The 24,009-nt window shown below is 34.2% G+C and overlaps 1 protein-coding gene across 1 annotated transcript in view; it reads left to right on the top strand.

The window, feature by feature from the left end:
• Cfap47 (cilia and flagella associated protein 47) overlaps positions 1–24,009 on the top strand; it is a 408,435-nt gene that overhangs the window by 236,283 nt on the left and 148,143 nt on the right. The window contains exons 43-45 of the mRNA XM_021725557.3: positions 5,177–5,288; positions 6,659–6,885; positions 9,383–9,557. Of these exons, the coding sequence (XP_021581232.3) occupies positions 5,177–5,288; positions 6,659–6,885; positions 9,383–9,557 (514 nt within the window). The remainder of the gene's footprint in view (positions 1–5,176; positions 5,289–6,658; positions 6,886–9,382; positions 9,558–24,009) is intronic.

The following is a 24,009-nucleotide window of genomic DNA, read 5'->3' as shown; positions in this document are numbered from 1 at the left end:
AGCTCCAGTGGGGATTCACAACCTCTTACCTGTATCTCAATGTTCCCATAGAAACTTTTCATTGTGGATGGATGTAGAATTCTTGTTGTGGTGGTAGGATATGAACAGTCATCCTCCTGTTTCACCATCTTGCTGATGTCTAAAGACCAATCTTGATTACAGTTTGGATAATGCTCACACTTGAAGGGAAAAAAAGTTTTCATTGACTGGAATGAAAATTGGTGGCAATATTTAAAATAGAAATGGTTCTGAAAAATGTGATGATAGGGACTGGGGATGTAGATCAATGTTAGAGTTCTTGCTTAGTATGCATGGGGCCTAGGACTCAGTCCCCAGAACCACACAAAAATATGATATTAAAGGAAAGAGTGATTGTTTATTTCCTTGCCACAGTGATTTCTGAAGTCCATATATAGCTCCCTGGTGTTAGATGAAATGATATCTTATAATGTACCATGTATTTCTATCAAAAAATCCATTCATATTTTAGGTCATTTAAATATATTTTTGCTTTCTCAAAATGTTTATGGAAGAATCTCTCGGGGATTTTATTAGAATTATGTTAAAATTTTATTAAGAAAGTTAATTTTTTAGTATAGGCATACAAATCTTATCATCAGTCTTATTCTCATCCTCACTGTGTTTTAGCTCATCTCTCTGATTTAATTATTATAAATTGTTTTTAAAACATTGATTGCTCTTACTGGTCAGGTTCACATTGTAATTATGGCAAAGTCAAATAGTCACCTATAATGATTAATGGTCTTATGCAAGTGTTTGTAGTTTAACATTTTAGAATTTTAGCTAAAGTCTCATGTGCCTGTTTGGCCATTGAAATAATGTAAAAGTGCTCAATCAATTCAAACAACTAAATTAAAAATCCTGGAAAAATCTAGACCCAAGATAAGAGAATAGATAGAATTTAAGATGCATGAAAAAAAATCTGGAGGCTTTTTGTCTAGGTCAATGATATCTTTTCTTTTAAGGTTTAGAGTTGTAGTTGGACATAATACCTTTGTTTTACTTGTTTACTTTTATGTGGTGCTGAGGATTGAAACTGTTAACTCACATGTGCTAATCAAGTGCAGTCCCACTGAGCTACAACCTCAGCCCTCATTTTATTTTCTTTTATAAGACTGAGTTTATTTGTATCTGAAGGGGCTCCATGACTTGTCCAAGGTTACCCAGCTAATTAGTGGAAAAGCTAGGATCAAAACTTTCGGACAATTCAGTGTTTGTTTTCCTCCTTTCCAGGTAATTAATAGCCAGTCTTCTTATAAAGTTCCATGTAACTGTAACTAGATAACAGAAGAGGAACAAAATATCTTCTATGAGGGTTTCTTAGAATTGTCAGTGGGACTTGGCATCTTTCTGGGAAATAAATACAATTCCAATTAAGTATGCCAACTGAAAGATATGAAATTACGAGCAGGATGGAACTTGTTTAGGTAACTATTAGAACAGCTCACAATAACAAGTGTCAGATAATTTTATTTCTCTTATCACAGCCTCTAGATTTGGAACATAGGGGAATCCTCCACTTTAAATCAGTTCTTATTGCATTCATGTTGCTTTCCTGGTCTAATTTTATTCCAAGAAAAATAATTACTCTACACTCTGGATTATAGCTTTTCTGAATAATATTCTGACACAGACAAGACAGACATAATTTTCAGTTACGTCAGGTGATTACTTTTAAATAAAAAGAACATTGAAAATGAATGAGTTAGGTAAAATAATTTTTGAGAGCTCATAATATACTGTGTGTATTAGATGTAGAAATGAGGAACTGAATGAAACCAGTTAACATATTACTGTCTAATTAATGACTAGAAAGCTGTTTATAATTTATATTTGGAAAAAATACTCTGGCAAATTGAATTGACTATTATAGGTTTGTGCATACAATAGTAGTTTTCAAGAGGTAGACAGGTTTCATTCAGGCTCACATTAAAACAAACAGATAATTATGATAACTATTCATTGAGTTTAATTTCTCATAAGAACTATATTTTGAGTAAAATAACTTAATTTTAGATAAAAATAAGGATGTAAGAAAAATTAAAGTAGAAATAAACAAAATAATATTTTCTTTTTTTCAGTCTCTACTGCATTGACTGACATATTTGTCATCTACTTGAATTGTTATTACAGATTTTACATTATTGATCAGGTTATGTTTATAATGAAACATATACAAAAAGAAAGAGAAACTACAATTCAAATGGCAGGCTTGGATTTTTGTTTGCAAAGTTCATGGCTACATAACAAAAGTATTGTATGATATATATATATATATTCATTACCAAAATATGTGAATTTAAATGCTAACAATTTAAAAAATTCAGAGTTTTCCATATTTCTTTTCTCAACATGAATTTTAGATAATTGTGGATCTTAATTAATGAAATTTTGAGTAATACTATCATTTGAAATAGACCAACAAATTAATTGTAAATACAATCCCACCAGGGAGATAATAAAGTTATATTAAAACTGACCTGAAAATCAGAAATTGTTCATTCTTAATATTGTTTTTAGATTAAGTTTTAATCTTTTACCATTTTACTTATTTATGATATTTATATTTTAGAATATATATTTCCATTACTTGATAAATTTACATAATTTGCATAGATATTGCCTGTTTAAAGATATCTTTAGAATGGTCTCTTTATCATGAAGATAATATTGTGTTAGGATTGTGGAACACTGCCAGGCACTCATGCCTGTAATCCCAGCAACTCATGAGACTGAGGCACAAGTTTAAAGCCAGGCTCAGCAATTTAGAGAGGCCCAAAGCAACTCAGTAAGACCCTGTCTCAAAATAAAAAATAAAAAGGACTGCAAATGTGGCTTAGTGATTAAGTACCCTGGATTCAATCATTAGTACTGTGCTCCTCCCCAAAAAAAGATCGTGAAACCCTTCAAACTAGTAAACTAGATACCATCCTAGATTCAAAACTAGTTTTGTTTTGTTTTGATTTTCAGGTTGTTGAATGCCTGTCACACAAGCCAGTTCTAATACATGATTCTCCATTGTATCTAAATTTGCCAGCCTTTATTTTCATAGATCCTTGCAAGTCTTGGCCCCACCCTTGATCTTTTGTGTAAGGTCTTAATTTTCAGGATATCTTCAGGTGATTTATATGCACATAAAAGTTTATGAATTTCTGTTCTCAAAGAATGAATATATTGTTTAAATGCATTCTCTTAAGTGCCTGGTAAATACCAGGTTAAGGGCCATGTTTGTAATATGTGTGATTTCATGTAGTCCTTACCGCCTCTTATCATTCCACTTCCTACAATATAGAGATTTCTCAAAATGTTTTATTATGGAAAATACATATAGAAGAAGAAAAAATAATTTTTTCTCTACCCTTCACAATTCTTAACTAGGACAGAGTCTTATAACAAAAGACAAGAAAAAACACAAAAGTTTATTAACATATATTTCATATATATATATATATATATATAATAGATACACAGGGTATGAGAAAATCTCAAAGGGATGACTTAAAACTTTCAAATATATAATATCTTCAACAAAGAATATAATTTTTTTGTGTTTTAGAATTTAACCTTTATTTTATTTATTTTTATATGTTGCTGAGGCTCAAACCCTGTATCTTACCTGTGCTCGAAGAGCACTCTAGCACTGAGCTACAACCCCACCCCAAGAATGTAAATTTTTAGAGAGGTGACAAAACAAAGGAAAAGGAGTTTGAATCTATAGGAGAGGCAAATTGTAGGAAGTCAAATAAACAGGAGTGTTTTATAGATTAATCTAGTGTCATCTCCAGGCAGAAGAGGGTTTAAAATTATAAATACCTTTTTAAATTTATATCCTGCTTTTAGGCAAATGGGTGAGAGCTGAGAGTTTTTCTTTTATCTGCTGCTTTTCCATTGCCTTCAGGTCAAAATAATCCCTGAGCAAATGAATCATAATTTTGGGTGTCATATCCTGGTTTCTTACACATAGTACTATAGAAATAAAACTACAATAAATCTCCCCTTTCCTTTCACTTATTTTCATAGTACCTAGCCAAACATGTTTTATTATTGTAATGGAATAAATCCCAATCACTACATCATTTTATTCATAAATAGTTCAATAAATGTATCTACAACACTAACTTTTTTGACATGGCCAATGATACCATTACAACTAAAATATTGTAAGTATTTTTCTTAATGCCACCAAATATCCACACAGTGTTCAAATTTCTTGAATGTCTCATGGCTGTTTATGTTTTTTCTCCCATTCATTTTAAGTGTCTTTGTTTGAATCAAGATCTAAATCAAATTCATCTATTGTGATTGTTGGCATGATATGTCTTTTAAGACTTCCTCTCTCCAAATATTTTTCAACTAAATTCTAAGCTTCTAAAATAAAGGTATTGTTCATCTCGTTTTGTAGAGGAGGAAACTGGAACTCAGAGATTTAGTAAACCTGCCTGAGGCCTAATAGCTCATAAGGACAGTGTCAATTAAAATCAGGCATACCCACTTCTATTGATCTCTCACTGAATCATGTTGCTGCCCTCCCATTGTTCCCACTTTTGTTTTTTTTAAAACGTTTGTTTTTTAGTTATAGGTGGACACAATACCTTTATTTTATTTTTTTATGTGATGCTGAGGATTGAGCCCCAGTGCCTCACACATGCCAGGTAAAAGCTTTACCTCTGAGCCACAACTCCAGCCCTCCACTTTTATTTTTGCTTTCTTTGTTTAACCCTTTGTATTTCTTGCCTAAATATTGGTTCTAAAATATTTAAGGCCCTTTCGTGCTCATTGAAAGGTGATACTTTAAAATATAGACTCAGGAACTCAGACACCTTGCAAAAATAATGCATCCCTTCCAGTAATATGTTATAGAATGAAGGAAAAAATTTCTTGCTTTCTTATTTGACCACCCAAGGATACATGTGGATATAAAGATAATCTGGGACCTTCTTAATCAGGTCCTCCTGTCTGACTGATGTAAAATTTCCCCCACCCTATGATAGGGCTCTATTTAAACTTTACCTTTGTCTACCCATTTAGTGCCTATGTTGTTTATGAAAACCCACATGAAAGTTCTTATGGTATACAGATTTTCCTTGTAGCATAAAGATTCATCATGTTTTTAAGAGCTCTTAAAATTTAGTACTATTGTATGTTTGTGTTTTAGATTGGAGAATTAATATATATTGTGGAAGGAAAAGGATTGATCCCCTTGCCTTCCAATTTTCTTCCCATGAAGCTTTCAACTACCATTAACTATAGCAATCCTCTAGGAGAAGGTATAGTATGCATATTTCTGATTTTTTCATTTATAATATTGAAATGGGACTATTCATCCTTCAGTCATGTAAGCATCCTCTCATAGCAAGTTTCTTTGGTATGTAATTTGATTTTGAAAGGCTTCCTTTTAACTTTATTATGTTAGCATCCATGAAATAGAGCACCATTTACCAATTTAAAAGTATCAGTGATGATTTATCATGAGGAGGCCAGCACTTTGCCAGGGTAATGCTTCCTGCTCAGGAAGCGGATAAGCCACCTTAGAAAAATAAAGTCTGAAGTAATTAGTGAAGAAATAAGAGACAAGGTTAGATTTTGAAGTAGAGTGTCTGATAGATTCTTCCAGGCCTGGTAGGAGCTGGAACAGAACAGTTAAAAAATGGCTCAGATTGTTTATTTAAGGGAGAGCATCAAAGGAAGGGATAAGGTTTCAGCAGGTAGAGTCTTGCTTCATGGTGTCTTGTAATCAACAGGTTGACTGGCATCTTGATAAGCCACACCCATCTCTGAGAGGCTGTGTTGTTATGTGGCTGCAGCAGGTCACCCCATCTCCAGAGCTGTGCAGGACCTTTGGCAGAGCTGAGTGGGAGTTCACATGTATTCGGGCCATCTCATTAGCAGGAGTGCTGCTATGAATTCCCAATACCAGAATTTCCCACTCAATGGCTTCCATGCCAATCTGGTCCACACACAGTTCACAGATGTATCTGGACCATGATTATTTTCAAAGGCTCTTTTTCAGTCTTCAGATAAATATTAGAATTTGACATACAAAGTATTACTCAACAAACTCTCCATTTCTAAATAATTTGGAAATCACTGTATTCTAAAAAATTCGTGTACTGTTATATAAGCTGGAATTCTACCTTACTCTGCAGCTCTTGATCATTAACCCTGAAAGAATTAAAGACTTAGATGTAAGGTTATTAATGAAAGAAAATGACTTTTCTTGCCAGTCCTCAAGTGTGTGTGTGCGTGTGTGTGCATGTGTGCGCTTGTCTGTGTGTATTTGTGTTTGTGTGTAACATTTATTTTTGCTCCCTCTACCTACTTAATACCAATAAGAGCATGAAGGTTACCAAATTTTTGAGTATATTAATGATTTTATGAAAAAATGATTTGACTAGAACTTTTTTGACGAATATAATAAATTATCTTTAATTCCCAAAGACTTTCTCTTGAAGCTCTAAATTATTCCTAATAGAAATGTGTTACCTATTATTTTTACTCTGTTTAATGAAGACCATAACTGTAGTTTCGTAGTTTAAATTTTTTTTTTAATATGAAAGTCCATTACAAATCCATCCTGGATAACAGTGTCAAAAGCACCAATGTTCATTGCATTAATTAATATTTTTTCTTTCCTTAGATTATAATAGGGAAGATCCAGTTCTATATTTGAAATGTGAACTCCGTCAAATCCTAGATGTAGACCTTAAATTGCCACTGACTAATGAAGCCAAGGAAAAGGCTTTGGCTTTTGCAGCACAACAACAGATGTCAACTATTGAGTATGAGCGAAGGTTGATCACAGGCACTCTGGAGAGCAGTAGCGTCCGTGTGGCCATTGCCCTCCTGGGACTGACCAAAATTGAGGTAGTTGCTAACTCTTAAAATATGTCAAGCTGTTGCATTTTTACACAGTAGCATTTTAAAGCTCATTAAGTAATATATTTTAATAAAACCATTGTAAGGTATCATTTTGTACATTGTAGTCTTTAATTCAAGTACTTGTCAATTCTGGCTGGATTTATTAGACTGCTTTGGAGAACTTTAAATAGCACCAGCATCTAGGCCCTACTCCAGAACAATTAAATACAAATTTCTGGAAGGGGATATGGAGACATGTTCTACAAGTTGCCAAGGATATTATGCTGCACATCCAAAGAGGATCATGTCTGATGTTAGATTACCAGGCTGAGAATTACACTGCCAGCTCTGTAATCATGGCCTGGTTACCTAAATCTCCTCAAACCTCCATTTGTATATTTTTAATACAGAGATGTTGGTAATTTATGAAAACTGAGGTGTATATGTGAAATACTTAGTATATTACCTGATATATAGTAAGTGTTCTCTTTATGAATACTGTTGTGATGATTATGATTATTATCACTACTGGTACTATTATTACAGACTCTATTCTTATAGCTTGAAATATGGTACAATCTATTTTTATGATTGAAATAAGGTTTAATCTGTTCTCAAGGGCAAGCCAAAGTGATTCTTCTAAATACAAACCTCCTCATGTTGCTCTTCTCTGACATTATAGCTCCTGTCAGATAAAAGCTAACATCCTCAGGATGGTCTATATGATCCTCCTGGTCAGTCCTGCCTTCTCTGATCTCAACTCCTCCAGTGGAGCACATTGACCCAGGGTCACTTCTTCAGCACAGGCCACCTTGCTCCAAACTCATAAGGCATGCTCCCTGTAGCTTTTGAATTTCCTCTGTTACTCTTCCCTATATATCAGAGAACAGCCTCCCTCTATTACTTCTGGTCTCTATTAAAATGAGTGAGATTCTGCTTTAACAAATTATATACACTTATATATTTTTCTTCCTTGTTGTTTAAGCTTTATGCCTGCATTTATATATATTTAAATAGAATACTTGACATTGTATTGATGATTTATTTGTCAGAATGCCAGAATCAATGCAGGCTAACTACAGATTTCAAACAAGTAACAATGATTTTTTAAAGATGACCTATATTTTAAGGTCTGATTGGCTCAGAAGTATTAAAGACTGAGGCTTTGACATTCTCTTGACTAACCTATCTATACTATGTTTTGAAGAATCTGATCATTTTCTTCAGCTGAAACCAAAATGTTTACTTCTATATAACAGTGAATTGAGGAAGACTTATTTAGTTATCAGTACATTATTAGAATAAATATTTTTTAAAGACTGACCACTTCCAACTTTCAGCCTATCATAGTGCTCTGTGTCTTTCTCCCTTTTTATCTATTTATTTATTTATTTTTTCATTATTAATTCTTCTGAAAGCTGTTTATTTAAATAAAAAATGGTTTAGGGAAGTGGATTTTGACCATGACATCCCTTTCCATTTTATATATATATATATATTTTTTCTATCTTCTTCCTTTCTTTCTCCTTAAAACCCAGTAAATTTTTTATATTTATAATGGCATTTAATAAATTATTTTACATATTAGATTTGCTTTTATTTTTTCCTCTTTCTCCTGTCAGATTATGAACTCCTAGAAATATAAAGAACTTTTCACATGTATTTTTGGCTATCCTTTGACATGTCCTGCATGATATGTATCCGGTTGCTTTTTAACTTAATTAAAAGTATCACTTGTAACCTACTTCACTTACATTGTGAGAGCTGGGTTTATCTTCACTCTTGTATTTTAAGAAAGAAAATACTGTGTCTAAAGAAGTATATGCATGAGAGTAAATTGAAGTAATCCACATTATATGAGTAAAAGTTGAAGGAACTAAAAATATCAAACCTATATATGAAGAATATTTGCGTATCTATTGAGAAGGTGGAGCTAAATATTTTCATATAATCACAAAATGATCATTAGTGAAAGAGGAGGACTCAGTCTCTACTGTTAACAATAACTATATCTGATGGGTAGATGTGAAACAGCATAGTTTCTAACTCAAGGAGGGAAGCACTTTTTCATTGCTATTCACTTTTAGAATGGTTTCCTCCCCAGGCAAATAATTCCTCAACACTAAAAGCATTAGAGCAGGGCTGGGGTTGTGGCTCAGCAGTAGAGCATTCACCTAGCATGTGCAAGACCCATTGGATCCTCAGCACCACATAAAAATAAATAAATAAATAAAAAGGTATTACAACTAAAAAATAAATTTAAAAAAAAAGCATTAGAGCAGGGGACCTTGACCATGTCTCAGTAAAAGGTAAGTACATTGGTTCTGTGAAATGTGTTAGTGCTGCCTTCCATCAATTACATAATAATATCTCTAAAGAAATAAAAATTCTGTCCTTTGGTTTGTTTTTCCCAAATTTATTGTCTAAATACATAATACTATTTTTTTGTGTTTTGAAGGTAAAATTTAAGAGACTTAATTCCAACTTTCCCATTTATTTGCAGTCTCTTATGCTGTTTAATATGTCAAAGTTGAAGAAGCCTAAGTCTATTTTATATAGAACAGAACTGAGCCTTCCAGAACATTTTGATATCCCTAGGAAAATCTACATACCTCAGATTTCAGAAACTCAAGCTAAATTGACTCAGCCTACAGGATTTATACCTTCAGATACAACAGGTAATCAACAATATCTTGAGTGGATTATCTAGCATTGTTCCAGGAATGTTAATAGCAAGAACATATGAAAAGTGAATCATGTGTCATTTATGTGTAATTTATATTTGATCCAAACCATGGTCTTTATTACTTAAGTATTTACTATTTGTTTCCAGGTGCCCTTTTATTCTGTTGTGGTGATCAAGAATGTATAAGCCATATTTATTAACAATATTGATACACTGACATGATTCATTGCAAGTGATAAGATGTAAAAAATGATACTAAATATGTTTAACTATTTAAAATTTCCTTTAATTTTAGTTTCTTTCAAGTTGCTAGATAATAAGAATGTAATTTCTTACCAGGGCTAATACTAGAATAACTCTAGTATTATGGGTTCCAAGGTACATTTTTGCTAAAGTCGGTTGCATTACAGTTTTCTTTGGGGTGGGGGTTCAGTAGGAGCATGTGGGAGGCCATAAGTTCAATTCTTAGCATTCAAAAAGACATTTTATTTGTTACTCTGTGCATTTATGCTGACTGTAAAATATCTCTACGTCTGAAAGGGTGGTTATAAGTTGTAAATTATAAGATAATCTGTTCACTTTACCTTCCTAGAAGAACTGAGATCCCAAATGCAAACACCAAGTAGCCAAGCAGGTAATGATAATTTAAGGGTTATGTCTGGTCTTAGGCAATAGGAATGATGAATTCTATGTTGATTAGAGAATAGATGCCTTGTCTAAACATTCAAATTCAAAAAATAAAAATAAAATCCTGAGTCAGTCACACAGCTGTAAGGGCAAATTTGTCTTCCCAATAGTTTGAAACCACTCATCATATGTTACATTTTTATCTTTAATAACTCCAACTTTTCAATGTACTATTAGAATTTTAAATTAGTAACTTTTTTTCATAACTTTTAAATCCCCTTTGAGAGAACTAGATAAATCTGAGACTATTTTAAAATACAACTAAAATTGTCAATCTAAGCCATTTATTTATTTAGCCACTAATTGAATGATACATTGAACATTAATTCCCTTGGGAAAAATGATCAAAATTTTAACGTTCTTCCCTTTGAAGGATTCATTGATAATAAACTGTTGTGAGTAAATAATAAAAAATTAGGACTACAATATGGATTGCAGGTATGCATGCAAAAGAGAAAAATCGTCAAGCAGCATGCTCAGGTATATAAGATGAGAGGAAATATATACCTCCTACCATGTGAAATGATAAAGATTATCATTTGTTTTTGCTTGGATCCATTTGGAATGATTTCCATCTTTGTAATTTAAGAGTGAAGAGGATTGAGGGCACCTGTTGGTACAAATACTACAGAGTCATTCTTTTAAATCAAGTTTTCATGTATTTCCTTGAATAAATGAAGGACCATTAACTATATTCCTTTAATATACAGAAACATCAAAGGTGTTCTTATTTATATTTTATTTTTTATAATATCTCCACTTTGCTGGGAAGTGTGGCCATGGGTATCTTCATGCTGTAATGTTGGAAGTGAAACTACTTCTTATTCTTTTTACCATATCTTTTATAACTGTGATGATTCTCTCAGAAACTATGGATAGAATTTTTGGTTATTTCTGTAGAATGATATAGAACACACTTGCAAATTCTTTTAGTCATAGTGATTTAATTGCTAAAGTTTTGAGGATGATTTTTTTTTTTAAAGAGAGAGTGAGAGAGGGGAGAGAGAGAGAGACAGAGAGAGAGAGAATTTTTAATATTTATTTTTTAGTTCTCGGCGGACACAACATCTTTGTTGGTATGTGGTGCTGAGGATCGAACCCGGGCCGCACGCATGCCAGGCGATCGCGCTACCGCATGAGCCAAATCCCCAGCCCTTGAGGATGATTTTAATAACCATAGAAGATACATTAATAATATCAATATTTATGCAATTTAGTTTTTTCCCCCCTATCATAGTTCACTAAAGCCAGCATGCCATAATTTGACTGGAAATTCTTAAGTTTTCTCGATCTTTTATAATTCAGTTTGTACCTATTTAAATTTACCTGGAATTATTTATGAAGTCATTGTTATGGTTTGGATGTGAGGTGTCCCCCAAAAGCTCATGTGTAAGGCAATGCAAGAAGATTCAGAGGATAAATGATTGGGTTGTGAGAGTCTTAACCCAATTAGTGAATTAATCCCTTGATGTGATTAACCAAGTGGCTGGAGATGTGGCTGGAGGAGGTGGGCATTGGGAGGCATGGCTTCAGGGTATATATTTTGTATCTGGTGAGTAGAGTGTCTCTGCTTTCTGATCATCATGTGAGCTGCTTCCTCCTGCCACACTCATTCTGCCATGATATTCAGCCTTACCTGGAGCCCTGGGGAATGGAGCTGGCTGTATATGGACTGAGACCTCTGAAATCATGAGCCCCCAAATAAACTTTTCCTCCTCTACAATTGTTCTGGTGGGATCTTTTAGTCACTGCAGCAAAAAAGCTGACTAAAACAATCATAAATGTAGAAATCCTAATATATGGAGGTTATGAGGCCATTATGGACCCTCAGAAATTACCTTGTGCTATGTTTGAGAGTATGTGTGGACATGCACATTTAATATTTTGGGAGGCAAGCTCAAATATTATGAAATTTTCAGTTTATAAAGCTTTTCTGTTCAAAACTAGAGAAAATCCTTTAGGACTCCATCTACTGATATCCTTTATCCCCTGTTTACCCTTAGCAGTGGTTCAAAAGCAGACTCTCATAAGGTCAGAGTTCCAATGAACATACTTTGAAAGCCTTTGATCTAGTTCAACCTCTATGTTTCAGAGAGATTAAATATCCAGAACATATATCTAAGATATTAGATGATGAGATATTTCATTCAACAAATATTTATTGAGAGTTTACTATGTACAGGTGATGTTCAGGAACCAGAGATAAAGCAGTGAACACAGTAGAGAAGGCTTTCACCTTTTGAGAACTTTGATAAAAAAAGGTATTTCCAGTGTTCATCTTTGAGTCATATACTTTGGCATTTTCAGTATCAGTTTCTACTCTTTTGTGGTTTAGTATCACTCCATCTATGTCACTAGCCAATTAATTTTATTGACAGTAACCATAGAGAGAGAAATTTGATTAGCCATATGAGAACTCACCCAATTTTGACTTTGGGAATATTATTTCAATAAAAAGACTTTGCTACTCTGGTTTTCAAGCCAAAATGGTATCTCATAAATTATTAGTGCTGTCTTGACATCTTAGATTTCTATATTTATCAATTGTCTCCATAATTTTCAGTCACTTATTTCTACCTACATAATTTCTGATTAACAATTTTTATATGATATTCTTTCATTCTTTGACTATTTTTTTCTTCTAAAACTTGAAGGTTTTAGTATAAGTCACTCTCTATGTTTTATTTTTAGGAAAATAAAATTGTTTTGCAATTTTATTTCATAAGCACATTTATATTTTCATACATAGATTCAAAAGGCATCTATTGATTTATTAGCTTATTAAATTATTTTCACTTGACAGTCTTATAGGCTATGGGACAAATTGTTTCAGTTAAAACAATTCTCATAACACCTTGTTTTTATTATTATTATTATTAGTAGTAGTAGTAGTAGTATTTACAAAAAACCTCATATCTTTTTTCCCTTCCTTACTTTCAAATGAGTTTAGGAATTAACACTTAGATGTTTGCATTTTAGCTAGGACTGGCTAAACTAATAAACTTCCAAGCAACCTTGAATAATCAACAGATTTAAAATAGGCAGAACATAGAGTTAAAAATCCTTACATGTCAACTCTAAACTATAGTTTAAGAATTATCTTAAATGTATTTATAAGAAAATTTTAATGAGGCACACAGATCAAACAAACTAATAAATGAGGTGTGTGGAACTGAAAGTGAACACACCAGAAAAAAGGCCATAAGATATTACCATGAGCTCAATTTTGTTAAAAAGTGCCAGAGAAACTCCTGCCAGCAATAGGGATACAGCTGCAAGAAATCTCTCCAAAACAATTCCTCAGAATTCTGGGGAAAGTTTACCTTGATGTGTTTGAACTAAATTCTGCCCAAGCTATCTTTAGGATCTATTTTTGTAAGAGGCTTATCTGGTGGGCCAGAACAAGAATTGGTGCTCAGGAAATGTTTTGGGTCAATAATATGCTGCTTATGGGGATTCCTTCCCAGAGAGTCACCAATGAACTGAACATCGCCTTTCATATGTCTCAAAAAAACTTAAACATTAAGGGGTGTGGGGCAGCTCAGAGTATAATGAGATTGATCACTCCCTTCTGTGTACCTCTGGGTTTAGCTGCTAGAGTTCCCCAACCCAGTTCTTCTGAGGTGGTTCCCTCTAAAATCACATCACATCATGGGTGTGTTACCATGAAAGCTCTGTCAAGACTTTTTATTCACCTAGAGGTGCCCAGATTGAGCCAGAGGGAGCATTTGTCTGTTTTCTTTGGAGGCCAAAAGATATTCATATAGAAAAATTTCAAATGGATAATGCCACAGCCACCAAATATCTTAGTCTATCAAGTCAATTATCACAAACACAAACTAATAAAACAGAGACTAACAAACACACTAATAAGCAAAAGGATACATAAAACAATGAACAATTACATTAAACCAGAGTGCATTTTCAGACCAGACCAGACCAGTCCAAGTAACTGAACTATTCCATGACTCCTCAAAAGATTATTTCACCCTGCTTGTAGAACTAATTTTCTGTGTTAGCCAGCTTTTTGTTACTAATAAAATACCTAAGAATATCAGCTTTGAGGAGAAAACATTTATTTTGTCTCACAGTTTCAGAGGTTTCAATCCATGTCTACTTGGCTCTGTTGTTTCTGGACCTGTGATGAGATAGTACATCCTGGTGAAAGGGCATGGCAGAACAAATCTTCTCACATAATGGTGGTAGCCAGGAGGGAGGGGGAGAGGGAATGTGGGGGGACTGAGAGAGGGAGGGATAGGGGGAGAAAGAAAGAAAGGAAGAGACTAAGAACTAGATACTAGATAATCCCTTCCAGGGCATGGCCCCTGTGACCTACTACCTCCAACTAGGACCCGCCTCTTACAGTTTCCACCATATCTCAATAGTCCATACAATTATGAATCTGTCAATGGATTAATCCACTGATGAGGTTAGAGCCCTCCTAATCCAAGAAATTCTCAAAAGTCTCACTTCAAAACATTTCTGCATTAGGGACTACGCCTTCAGCATATGAGTCTTTGGGGAACATTCCATATCTAACCTATAACAACACCCAAAACTCAAAACCAAGCTGGCACAGTGGCACATGCCTGTAATCCCAGTTACATGGGAGGCTAAGGCAAGAGGATCGTAAGTTCAAAGCCAGCCTCAGTGAGGCCTTAATCAACTTACTGAGACTGTCTCAAAATAAAAAGTAAAGGGGCTGGGAACGTGGCTCAGTGGTTAAGTGCCCCTGAGTTCAATCCCTGCTACTAAAAAAAAAAAAAAAAAAGTCAAAACCAGAGTTGTAGTTTATGCCCCTAAACCAGAAAGGCAGTTCAAAGAATAGTTGTCCTAGTAGGATTACCCACCCAGAAATATCTTCTTTCCAGATAAGTTAGTTTGTTTGTTTCTTTCTTTTTCTTTTTCTTTCTTTCTTTTTGTTTTTTTGGTACTGGGATTGAACTTGACCACTGAGCCCCATCCCCAGCCCTATTTTGTATTTTATTTAGAGACAGGGTCTCACTCAGTTGCTTAGTGCCTTGCCTTTGCTGAGGCTGGCTTTGAACCTGCAATCCTCCTGACTCAGCCTCCCTAACCGCTGGGATTACAAGCATGTGCCAACATGCCTGGCTCCTGGATAAGTTTATTTTATTTTTGCAAAAGTAAAGTTGATGCTGAGGGCTGACAGTGGCACAGTGGGAAAACAGATTCAGGAAGCTGATGCTTCCAGATTGGTATCAGTCCAGCTGGCCACTGCAGGTCATAGCCATACTATCAAGGGACCACAGAGTCTAGGACAGGCAGTTAAAGGACTCAAAGTCCTATCTGAGTTTCCAGAAATTGACACTGAGCAGGGAATTACTGACCCATGCACAGAGAAGCCAATACTTGGTACCAGATTTTTGCAAAAAGATTAGACTTTATTGCACAGTCCACCAGCAAAGGGGTCAGGAGCTAAAAAGAAGCTCAAATCTGTCTTCCCAATCAGTTGGTAGGAGGAAAATTTATAAGAGGAAAGAAGGAGCCATAATCCTAGCCACACAGGAGGCTGAGGCAGGAGAGTTGTGAGTTGATAATTGCCAGCCTCAGCAATTTAGCAAGGCCCTAAGCAATTTAGCAAGACCCTGTCTCAAAATAAAAGAATAAATAATAATAAAAAAGGCTAGGGATGTGGCTCATTGGTTAAGCCACCCCTGGGTTCAGTCTCTGTTATTTAAAAATAAATAAATAAATAAACAAACAAACAAACAAACAAATAAGAAAAAGAAGAAAGAAAAGAGTTGTTTTTTTTTTAAATTGGGTGGTTAAAGGGGGATGATTTAATGTCCTTTTACGCAGGTGTAAATGGTCATCTTGCCTACACCCACATTTCATGATTCTTTCCAGGGTGAGTTATCATGTTCTATTGGGGGATATTTTAAGCTTGTACCATCAGAAGGTCATGGACATAATGAGATGGCTCATCAGGTTGCACATGTCAGTTATTTCAAAGCAGGTTCCAAACTATCCTTGAGAGGATCTGGAGGCTTTTCCTGAAAATCAATTTGAGCACTTTGCTATTTTGGGTATTTCCAGGTCTTACCCAATTCCAAAGTCTTCTGAGTAAGCACCTAAGACTACTGAATAATTAAAGTAAGCCTTTTGAGTAAAACTACTAAGTTTTTGTGTATTGCTATTCCATTATTCTATGCTATATAAAATAATAAGTCACAGTGCCATTTATTCTTAAGTTAATAAATTAGGTCAATTTAAGTTCCCTAGAAATGAAGCTTGAAGCAAGAATTAGGTCATGATGTTTTTCTTGGATGGTGAAAACCCAGGGCACTGAGAGTAGAAAAATAAGAGAAACAGGAAGGGAAAAACAGAAAATACAAAATGCTTGATACATGAGCTGTTACCATTATGTCCATTACTTACTTCCATGATTATAGACAACAGGTCTCTCAGGATGCATCCCTAGAAAAGCCATATGAAAAGTGCTCCTGAGCAATCAATATGAGAAAGGGAGGAAAATAATTTTATCAACATGTTTATGTCCTGTCTTCTCTTCCTTTTGCCACATTTTACTCTATGAGGAGTTAATAAATTGCTCTAGCCTTCAAGGTAGCACTTCCTGGCCCATGGAGTGTCAAGTTCCATGACTTACCATGGTAAAAGGAGCCTGAAACTGCATATGGGGCTGATTTTTCTGACTGTAAAGTGGAAGCCAAGACTTGTTTTTGTAACTTCTGATGCAAGATATAGGTCATCTCCAGGTAGAGGAACATGGAAATAGGACAAGTGACTGAGGCTGCTAGAATCAAGGGGATCTGAGAAAACACATAAAATGTATCCTGTCCATGCAAAATAATGACTATGCTTTAATGGAAAATAAGAGAATAATATTCTGAGCCAAATATGAGTGATTTAGGCCTGGAAACACAAATTGAAGTTGCTTTGAAAGAGTGTTCTAGAAGGTGTTACATGAACTTTTTAGCCACAGACCAAAGATGTTATGAATCAATACATTACACAAATACACTGGTAAGTGGGCAACACAACAAGATGGAGCAATCTTTTCTATATGTTTCAAATGTTATAACATTATTAGCTTTAGGGTTGGTGGAGGCTAGAGTTGGTTATACTCAGTGATAAATTCCAAGAGTTTTACAGATATAGAGGTTGAAAGCAAATGCCTATTAAAGGGAGTTAGAGAGCCCAAGGTAATTTTGACTCCTGACCTACAACATTCCATCTCTCCACAATCACAATGTTCTAGTCAGCCCAGTTCATTCTATAGCATCTTTAATATAGATGAGGCTGCTTTAGAGAACTTCAGTTCACAGCCCTTTACAGTAATATTTTCTTATTGTTAATATTTTAAAGAAGTCCAATAGCTACACTTTCAGTAGCATTGAATATAGAAAATTTCCAATTTCTTTCCCTTCCTGCTGCCATCCCTATTGAGAAGTTCCATCCCAATCCCCAAGTCAATTTTCATCTCAGGAGTGGAATCTGAAGCCTGATATGTGCTTAGTACCAGCCTTGTGTCATACTTGAGGGTTGTGCATACCAGTCTGATGCTAGGTCTTATAGCCCTGGCTCCCCTTTTACATGACTTCATCCTTATAATGCATCACTCTCTGTCTTATTTCTCAGCATCCTGGAATAAGTTTCTACTTTATTTCTTAAATCCTGGTTTGTTCCTGCCAGGCTCCTTCTCAGATTTTGGTTTATTATTCCTGCCAAACCTAGGCCCCCTCAAACTCAATTTGAAATCCTAGGTCTTTCTTAACTATGAAACTGGCTTGACATCAGCTGTATCTATTTTCTCTTTTCTCTGTGCCACTTGCCTGATTATATGCTTACTTCCTACTTTTGATTATCCCAGTAATAACTGATAAGTTTCTCTCTTGGTTGCCTTCCCATATCTGAGAAAGGACAAAAGGAAATTTTCCCTTTGCCCTCTCCAGGTCCATTGGAATAAATTGATAAATATTATGAAGAAGAAAAAGCATACAAATTTATTAGCATGCAAATAGGGAAAAAAACCACAGGAGTATGATTACCCACTCCCTTAATATTGTTCACAAATTTCTATATCCCTTTTCTATTGGGGAAGAGAAGAATGGGGAATGAATAGTGCTAAAGACAAAGATGAGCTTGTAAAAGATTATCTTTAGAATTTGAATGAGCCTAAGAGATAGATATTACCTTATAATAGAAGTCCATCCAGCTCCAGGTGTGGTTATATTTGTCTTCTTTTCTGAGTCAGAAAATGGGATTTCAGTGTGGGGTGGAAGGAAATTGTGTTCCCTTAATGCAAATGAGAATTCCAGAGAAAGCTCTTCCCTGCTTTTGGAATGAGAGGAGCAAAAGTGCTTTTAAGGCCTTTTAATTTTCTTTAGCTCAAGTTGCTCAACATGCTAAAAAAGCATCCTATTCTGGTAGTATTATTCTTTGAGCCCCAACATCTGTCCTCTCACGTTCAGAGTCTATAGCTTATTCAGTTGCCAGTCTATATCATGTTCTAACATTTGGATTTTCTACCCACTCCAGGCTGTTACTTCATACTATGCCATCAATAAGACAATATTGTGTCTTGTATTATTAAAATAATACATCTTAAGACAAATAATTTAATATAACAATTTAAACATGATTTTTTTTTTTTTTTTGGTACTAGGGATGGAACTCAGGGGCATTTGCCCACTGAGCCACATCCTCAGCCCTATTTTGTATTTTATTTACAGAGAGGGTCTCACTGAGTTGCTCAGGGCCTCGCTGTTGCTAAGGTGGGTTTTGAACTTGCAATCCTGCCTCAGCTTCCTGAGCCTCTGGGATTACAGGCATGCCATAATTGTTATTTCTAAGACTGAATATATTCTTTATCATTTTAGTTTTAATATAAGATATTTTCAGTCTGATAAATAACTCATTTTAACTTTTTTTTTTCATTTTTAATCTCTGGACACAGAGCCCACAAGTAAAAGAAATGTGAACTTTAAAATAGTTTTTCTTTCTATTAGGTCTTCAACAGTGAACATATGCTCTGCAATAATACATTTAGAGAAGCATTTAATCAGAAATTTTATAAGCCTTTTCCCCTAGTTTTAGTCCTAGAGAACATACTGTTTATTGGCTTGCTCACAGCTCATTCAAACTAATTTGCACACTTAGTAAATCAATCAGCAAGAACTTACAAACCAACTCTGTTCAAAAAAGAGTTGATTTTTAATACAAGACAATTAGAGAAAGTTTATGGTATTCAGAAATGAAAATGCAAAGCACAAAGTTAATTTTTGTCAGCAATCCCTTGCTTCTATCCCCATGGAGGGGTTAATTAGAAAGTGAAATCTTATTTCAGTTCTTTTCTTTTGGAAATTTTGTCTTCTTAGAAAATTATATATGAAAAAACCCACAACTTTAACTAAATGCTGGCATGCTAGCACTCCTTGATAGGCTCTCTCTTAATTTTCCATTAAATGATCCATGAAGACATTCAGAAATTCAAATATTAAACAGCAATGGAAAGGAAAGATAGCAGCCAGCTATTTATATGAATCCTATGAGGAATTCCCCCTAATTACTAAGCTGATGTGGCCAGATTGAAAAACACATTTAATGGCCTCTGTCGACTCAAGCCCAATTAAAACATAATTTAGGTATAAAGAGGAAACAGTCTACCCCATGATCATCTTTTTCCTCAAAAATGTATTATTTGCACCTACTAGAAAGTCAGGAATCTGCCTCCTCATTGCATACCTCCTAGCACATAGTAGGTGTTTAAAATGATTTTTTTTCTAATGAATGAATGTGGAATGAGTCTTGCTTTGTGTATTACTGTGGCACTCTATTGACATTTCTCTTTTGCATTCCTCCTGAGGAAACAAATCCTCCTGGACTCAATAAGTACAACCATTAGGGGGAAAATGTAGAGGAACATTATCCTATCAAGGCTGTACAGTTTCTGACTTTTAGACCTGGTAGTGATGGTGGTGGCAGAGATAGGAAGCATTCAAGTGAGTTATGGCGCATGTTTTTGGTAGAAATAAAGTTGTCAATTAACCAGAAGATAAAGAGATTTTCCATGGTGGAAATTTTCCTCTGACTTATTAGAAAATTGCAATTGGATATATCCGATCTACATTTAATAGATGGATACTTGTTTGATGGAGGAAATTGGTCCAAGGGATGTACATTCAACTATCTCCACATTTATGTCTAAGAGATTACTGGAAAATGAAAGGAGAATAAGACATGTAGGAGTGAGCATTTAGGAATGACAAATCTCTATTTCTAGGAGCAAAAGAGAAAAGAAGTGGCAGAAATATTTTTAGGATGTCAGAAGACAATAGAGTGGCACCTAAATTCATACAGATAAGGTTGTATAGTGAGATAATAGAATAGCAAAGACAAGAGAAATTCTGAGAAGTTATAGGAGGAAAAGAACAGACCATTTTGCAAAGGAACAAAAATTATGCTGCAGCCAGAATTACCAACAGTAACATTAGAAACCAAAAGATTGTATATCTATGGTGCTGATGCAAATGAACTGTCAGTATAGCATTTTATATTCTAGTAAAATATCATTCAAGAGTCAGGATGAAACCTAACCATTGCAACCTAACAAAGAAATTGAGACAACTTAAAACTCGAAGTAATTTGCTAGCAACAAATTTAAGATCTACTTATAGTTAAATTAAATTGAATTCAGAGTAGTTTAGAATCTAAGCACATTAGTTAATAAAATAATCAGTAAATGTGGATAAATCCCATGAGCACTGACTATAGAATGAATAATTCAGTTGTTATAAAAATGAACTAAACTCAATTACTAGACAACTATATAAGGAAGGATTTATTGTCATTATAGACATGTAAGGTTCTTAGATTTGGGGGAACCAGGGTTGAACTATTTTAAAATATTTTTTAAATGAGGTATGAATATTGACATTTGGGATAACCCAAAACTATGAGATAGAATGGATAATTTTTAAACCTTTAGTGGCATAAAAGGAAATAAAGAAAACTTGATGAATCTAATAAAAACATGGGGGGCTGGGGTTGTGGCTCAGTGGTAGAGTTGTTGCCTAGCATATGTAAGGCACTGAGTTCGATTCTCAGCACCATATATAAATAAATAAATGAAATAAAAGTCCATCAACAACTAAATTTTTTTAAAATATGGGAACACAGATGAAGTAGGGAAAGGATGTGGTAAAGAGAGACACAAAATAAGATGTTATAATAAACATGTATTGTCACTGCACAAAAGGTTCCATTTGCTTGCTTACTGCATGATGGAAGCCACTTAGTCCAAAGGCAAGGCAGTGGCAGGGAAAGAACTTTATGATTAGTAATATGATCATAAATTGGCCAGACTATATCTTAAGGATCATCTTAGCTAACAACTCCAATCAAAGAGATTATATAGGAAAATTAAGGAAGTATACTTTTAGCCACAAATAGGTGGATACTATAGTAATCATTAATCCAGCAGTGGTCCATATCTTTCATGCACATTCTAATGATGTCTAAAAGTCACCAGATGTTCTGAGTTCTGTAAATCTAAAGAAAGATTACAGATTATAACATCTCATCACCAATGTTTCTCAAAACCTTTTTTCCACCAATTGTAGCTGACTGTAACAATTAATACTTTCATTTATATGTGACTTTCCTTTAGAATTTAGGATATGGGGAAAAGATTTTTTTAAAAAAGGAAAAAAGCCAGTTTGTAAAGGATAAATTGCAAAGGACAAGTTAACCCATTAGGCAACTTCAGTATCATTAATCACAATAAATATAGACAGACTAAAATATAAAAGTTTATATTTTTACAATGGAAAATAGAGCTTTATACAATTCATAAAATTACCTGGTAAAATATCCAGAAATTTATGTCAGGTATTTATTAATCAAAATATAGCTGGAATTGATACATTAATATTAGAATAAACACACATTTAGGCAAATAAATGCATTACTTAATTAAAAAGGGAAAATCCAACCTAGAAAACACTTGGGAACTTATTTCCATCTAATCACATATACTCAAAAATATATAAAATAAAGCAACAAATATAAAAGAGGAAATGAAGAAATTCTCAATGACAGTGGAAGAACGTATTATACTTATTTCAATAATTGATAGATCAAGCAGACAGAAAATTAGTGAATCCCTACTAGATTTGAACAACAAATTTAATAAGATTAGGCTTTTCTATATTTATTGTCTTACTTGGCTATGCTGAAATAACTGACAATCCTTACCATTTATGTACTACAACATTTTGACATTTCTCTGTGGCTTTTTTTTCTTAAGCTTTAAGAAACCTGGGGGAATGTGTAGTTGTAATTTTCAGCAAAGTCAAACAGGGAACTGCATACCAGTTTTCCCTGCTTATGTACACTTAACAAACTTTATAGGGAGGCATTTCCAGTATTCTTGCCATTGGGGATTTGTCAGTTAAAAAGTGTCACATTCGGGTTGGGGATATAGCTCAGTTGGTAGACTGCTTACTTCTCATGCACAAGGAATTGGGTTCAATCCCCAGAACCATAAAAAGAAAAAAAAAAGTGTCACATTTGTCAGATGTGGTGGCACATGCCTGTAATCCCAGCAGCTTGGGGGACAGAAGGATTAAGAGTTCAAAGCCAGCCTCAATAACTTAATGAGGCCCTATGCAACTCAGTGAGACCTCACCTTATCTCTAAATAAAATAGACAAAAGAGCTAGGGGTGTGGTTCAGTGATTAAGTGCCCCTGGGTTTAATCCTTGGCATCAAAAAAAAAAAAAAAGTGTCACATTTATGCCATTCTCTTTACATCACAAACATAAATACTTAGTTTTCCTTCTTGGATTCTCTCATTTAATTTTATCATCCTTTTTTTCTTATCTCTCTCCCCATCTCTGTCTTTTCACCCCTAACTATTAGTTTATATTTTTTTCTGGTGATAGAAAAGGAAAGTATATATATTTTGTATGTCTATATAATATACATGTAGTATTTTTTATGTGGTGCTGGGGATTGAACCTAGGGCCTTACTCATGGTAAGCAAGGAATCTATTACTGAACTATACCCCCAGCCAAAGTTGACTAACATTTCAAAAATTAAATTAGTTGATAATTAGTATAGGTTTTTATCATTTTAAATTATTGTTATTTTATTCACAAAATGGCTTTTCCTCCGTGGATGATATTAAACTACATTTATACTAATGAAAATTTTTTAGAAAATAAATCAAGCATACTGTAAAATTTTTAGTTGTTGGATCCTTTTATTTTCACACGGAGTCTATGATCATATTTCATGCTTTTATTATTAAATGAGGAAACTCAGTAATGAGCAGTTGTTAACATATCATTTGCTTCACTAGAGTATTTGTGGGGCAGATTCTCATGTGTCTTTAATAATATAATAAAGTAATAAAACAGGGAAAATTGTAATGAATGTAGTTTTTAAATATATATATAAAATAGAAAAAAAACTTTCCAGTTGTAGGTCAACCAAAAAAAATCCCTGAAAATATAATCATTCATATATTTATTTATAATTAATATTTTAAAATTTTATTTATATAAGTTAACATATGATGAATATAACTACTGTGTGTATGTATGTGTGGGTGTATGTGTAGGTGTGTGTGTGGGGGGGTGTTATACTAGGGAATGAACCCAGCTACACTCTACCACTGAGCTACATTCCTAGCCCTTTTTATATTTTAATTTGGGATAGGGTCTCACCAAATTTTCCAGGCTTGCTCAAACTTGGCAGTCCTCTTGCATCAG

This window comes from Ictidomys tridecemlineatus, chromosome X (assembly GCF_052094955.1).
Source record: "Ictidomys tridecemlineatus isolate mIctTri1 chromosome X, mIctTri1.hap1, whole genome shotgun sequence".
NCBI classification, from domain to species: domain Eukaryota; kingdom Metazoa; phylum Chordata; class Mammalia; order Rodentia; family Sciuridae; genus Ictidomys; species Ictidomys tridecemlineatus.
Note: the sequence above shows the minus strand (reverse complement) of the source record. Positions and strands in the feature narration are given on the sequence as shown.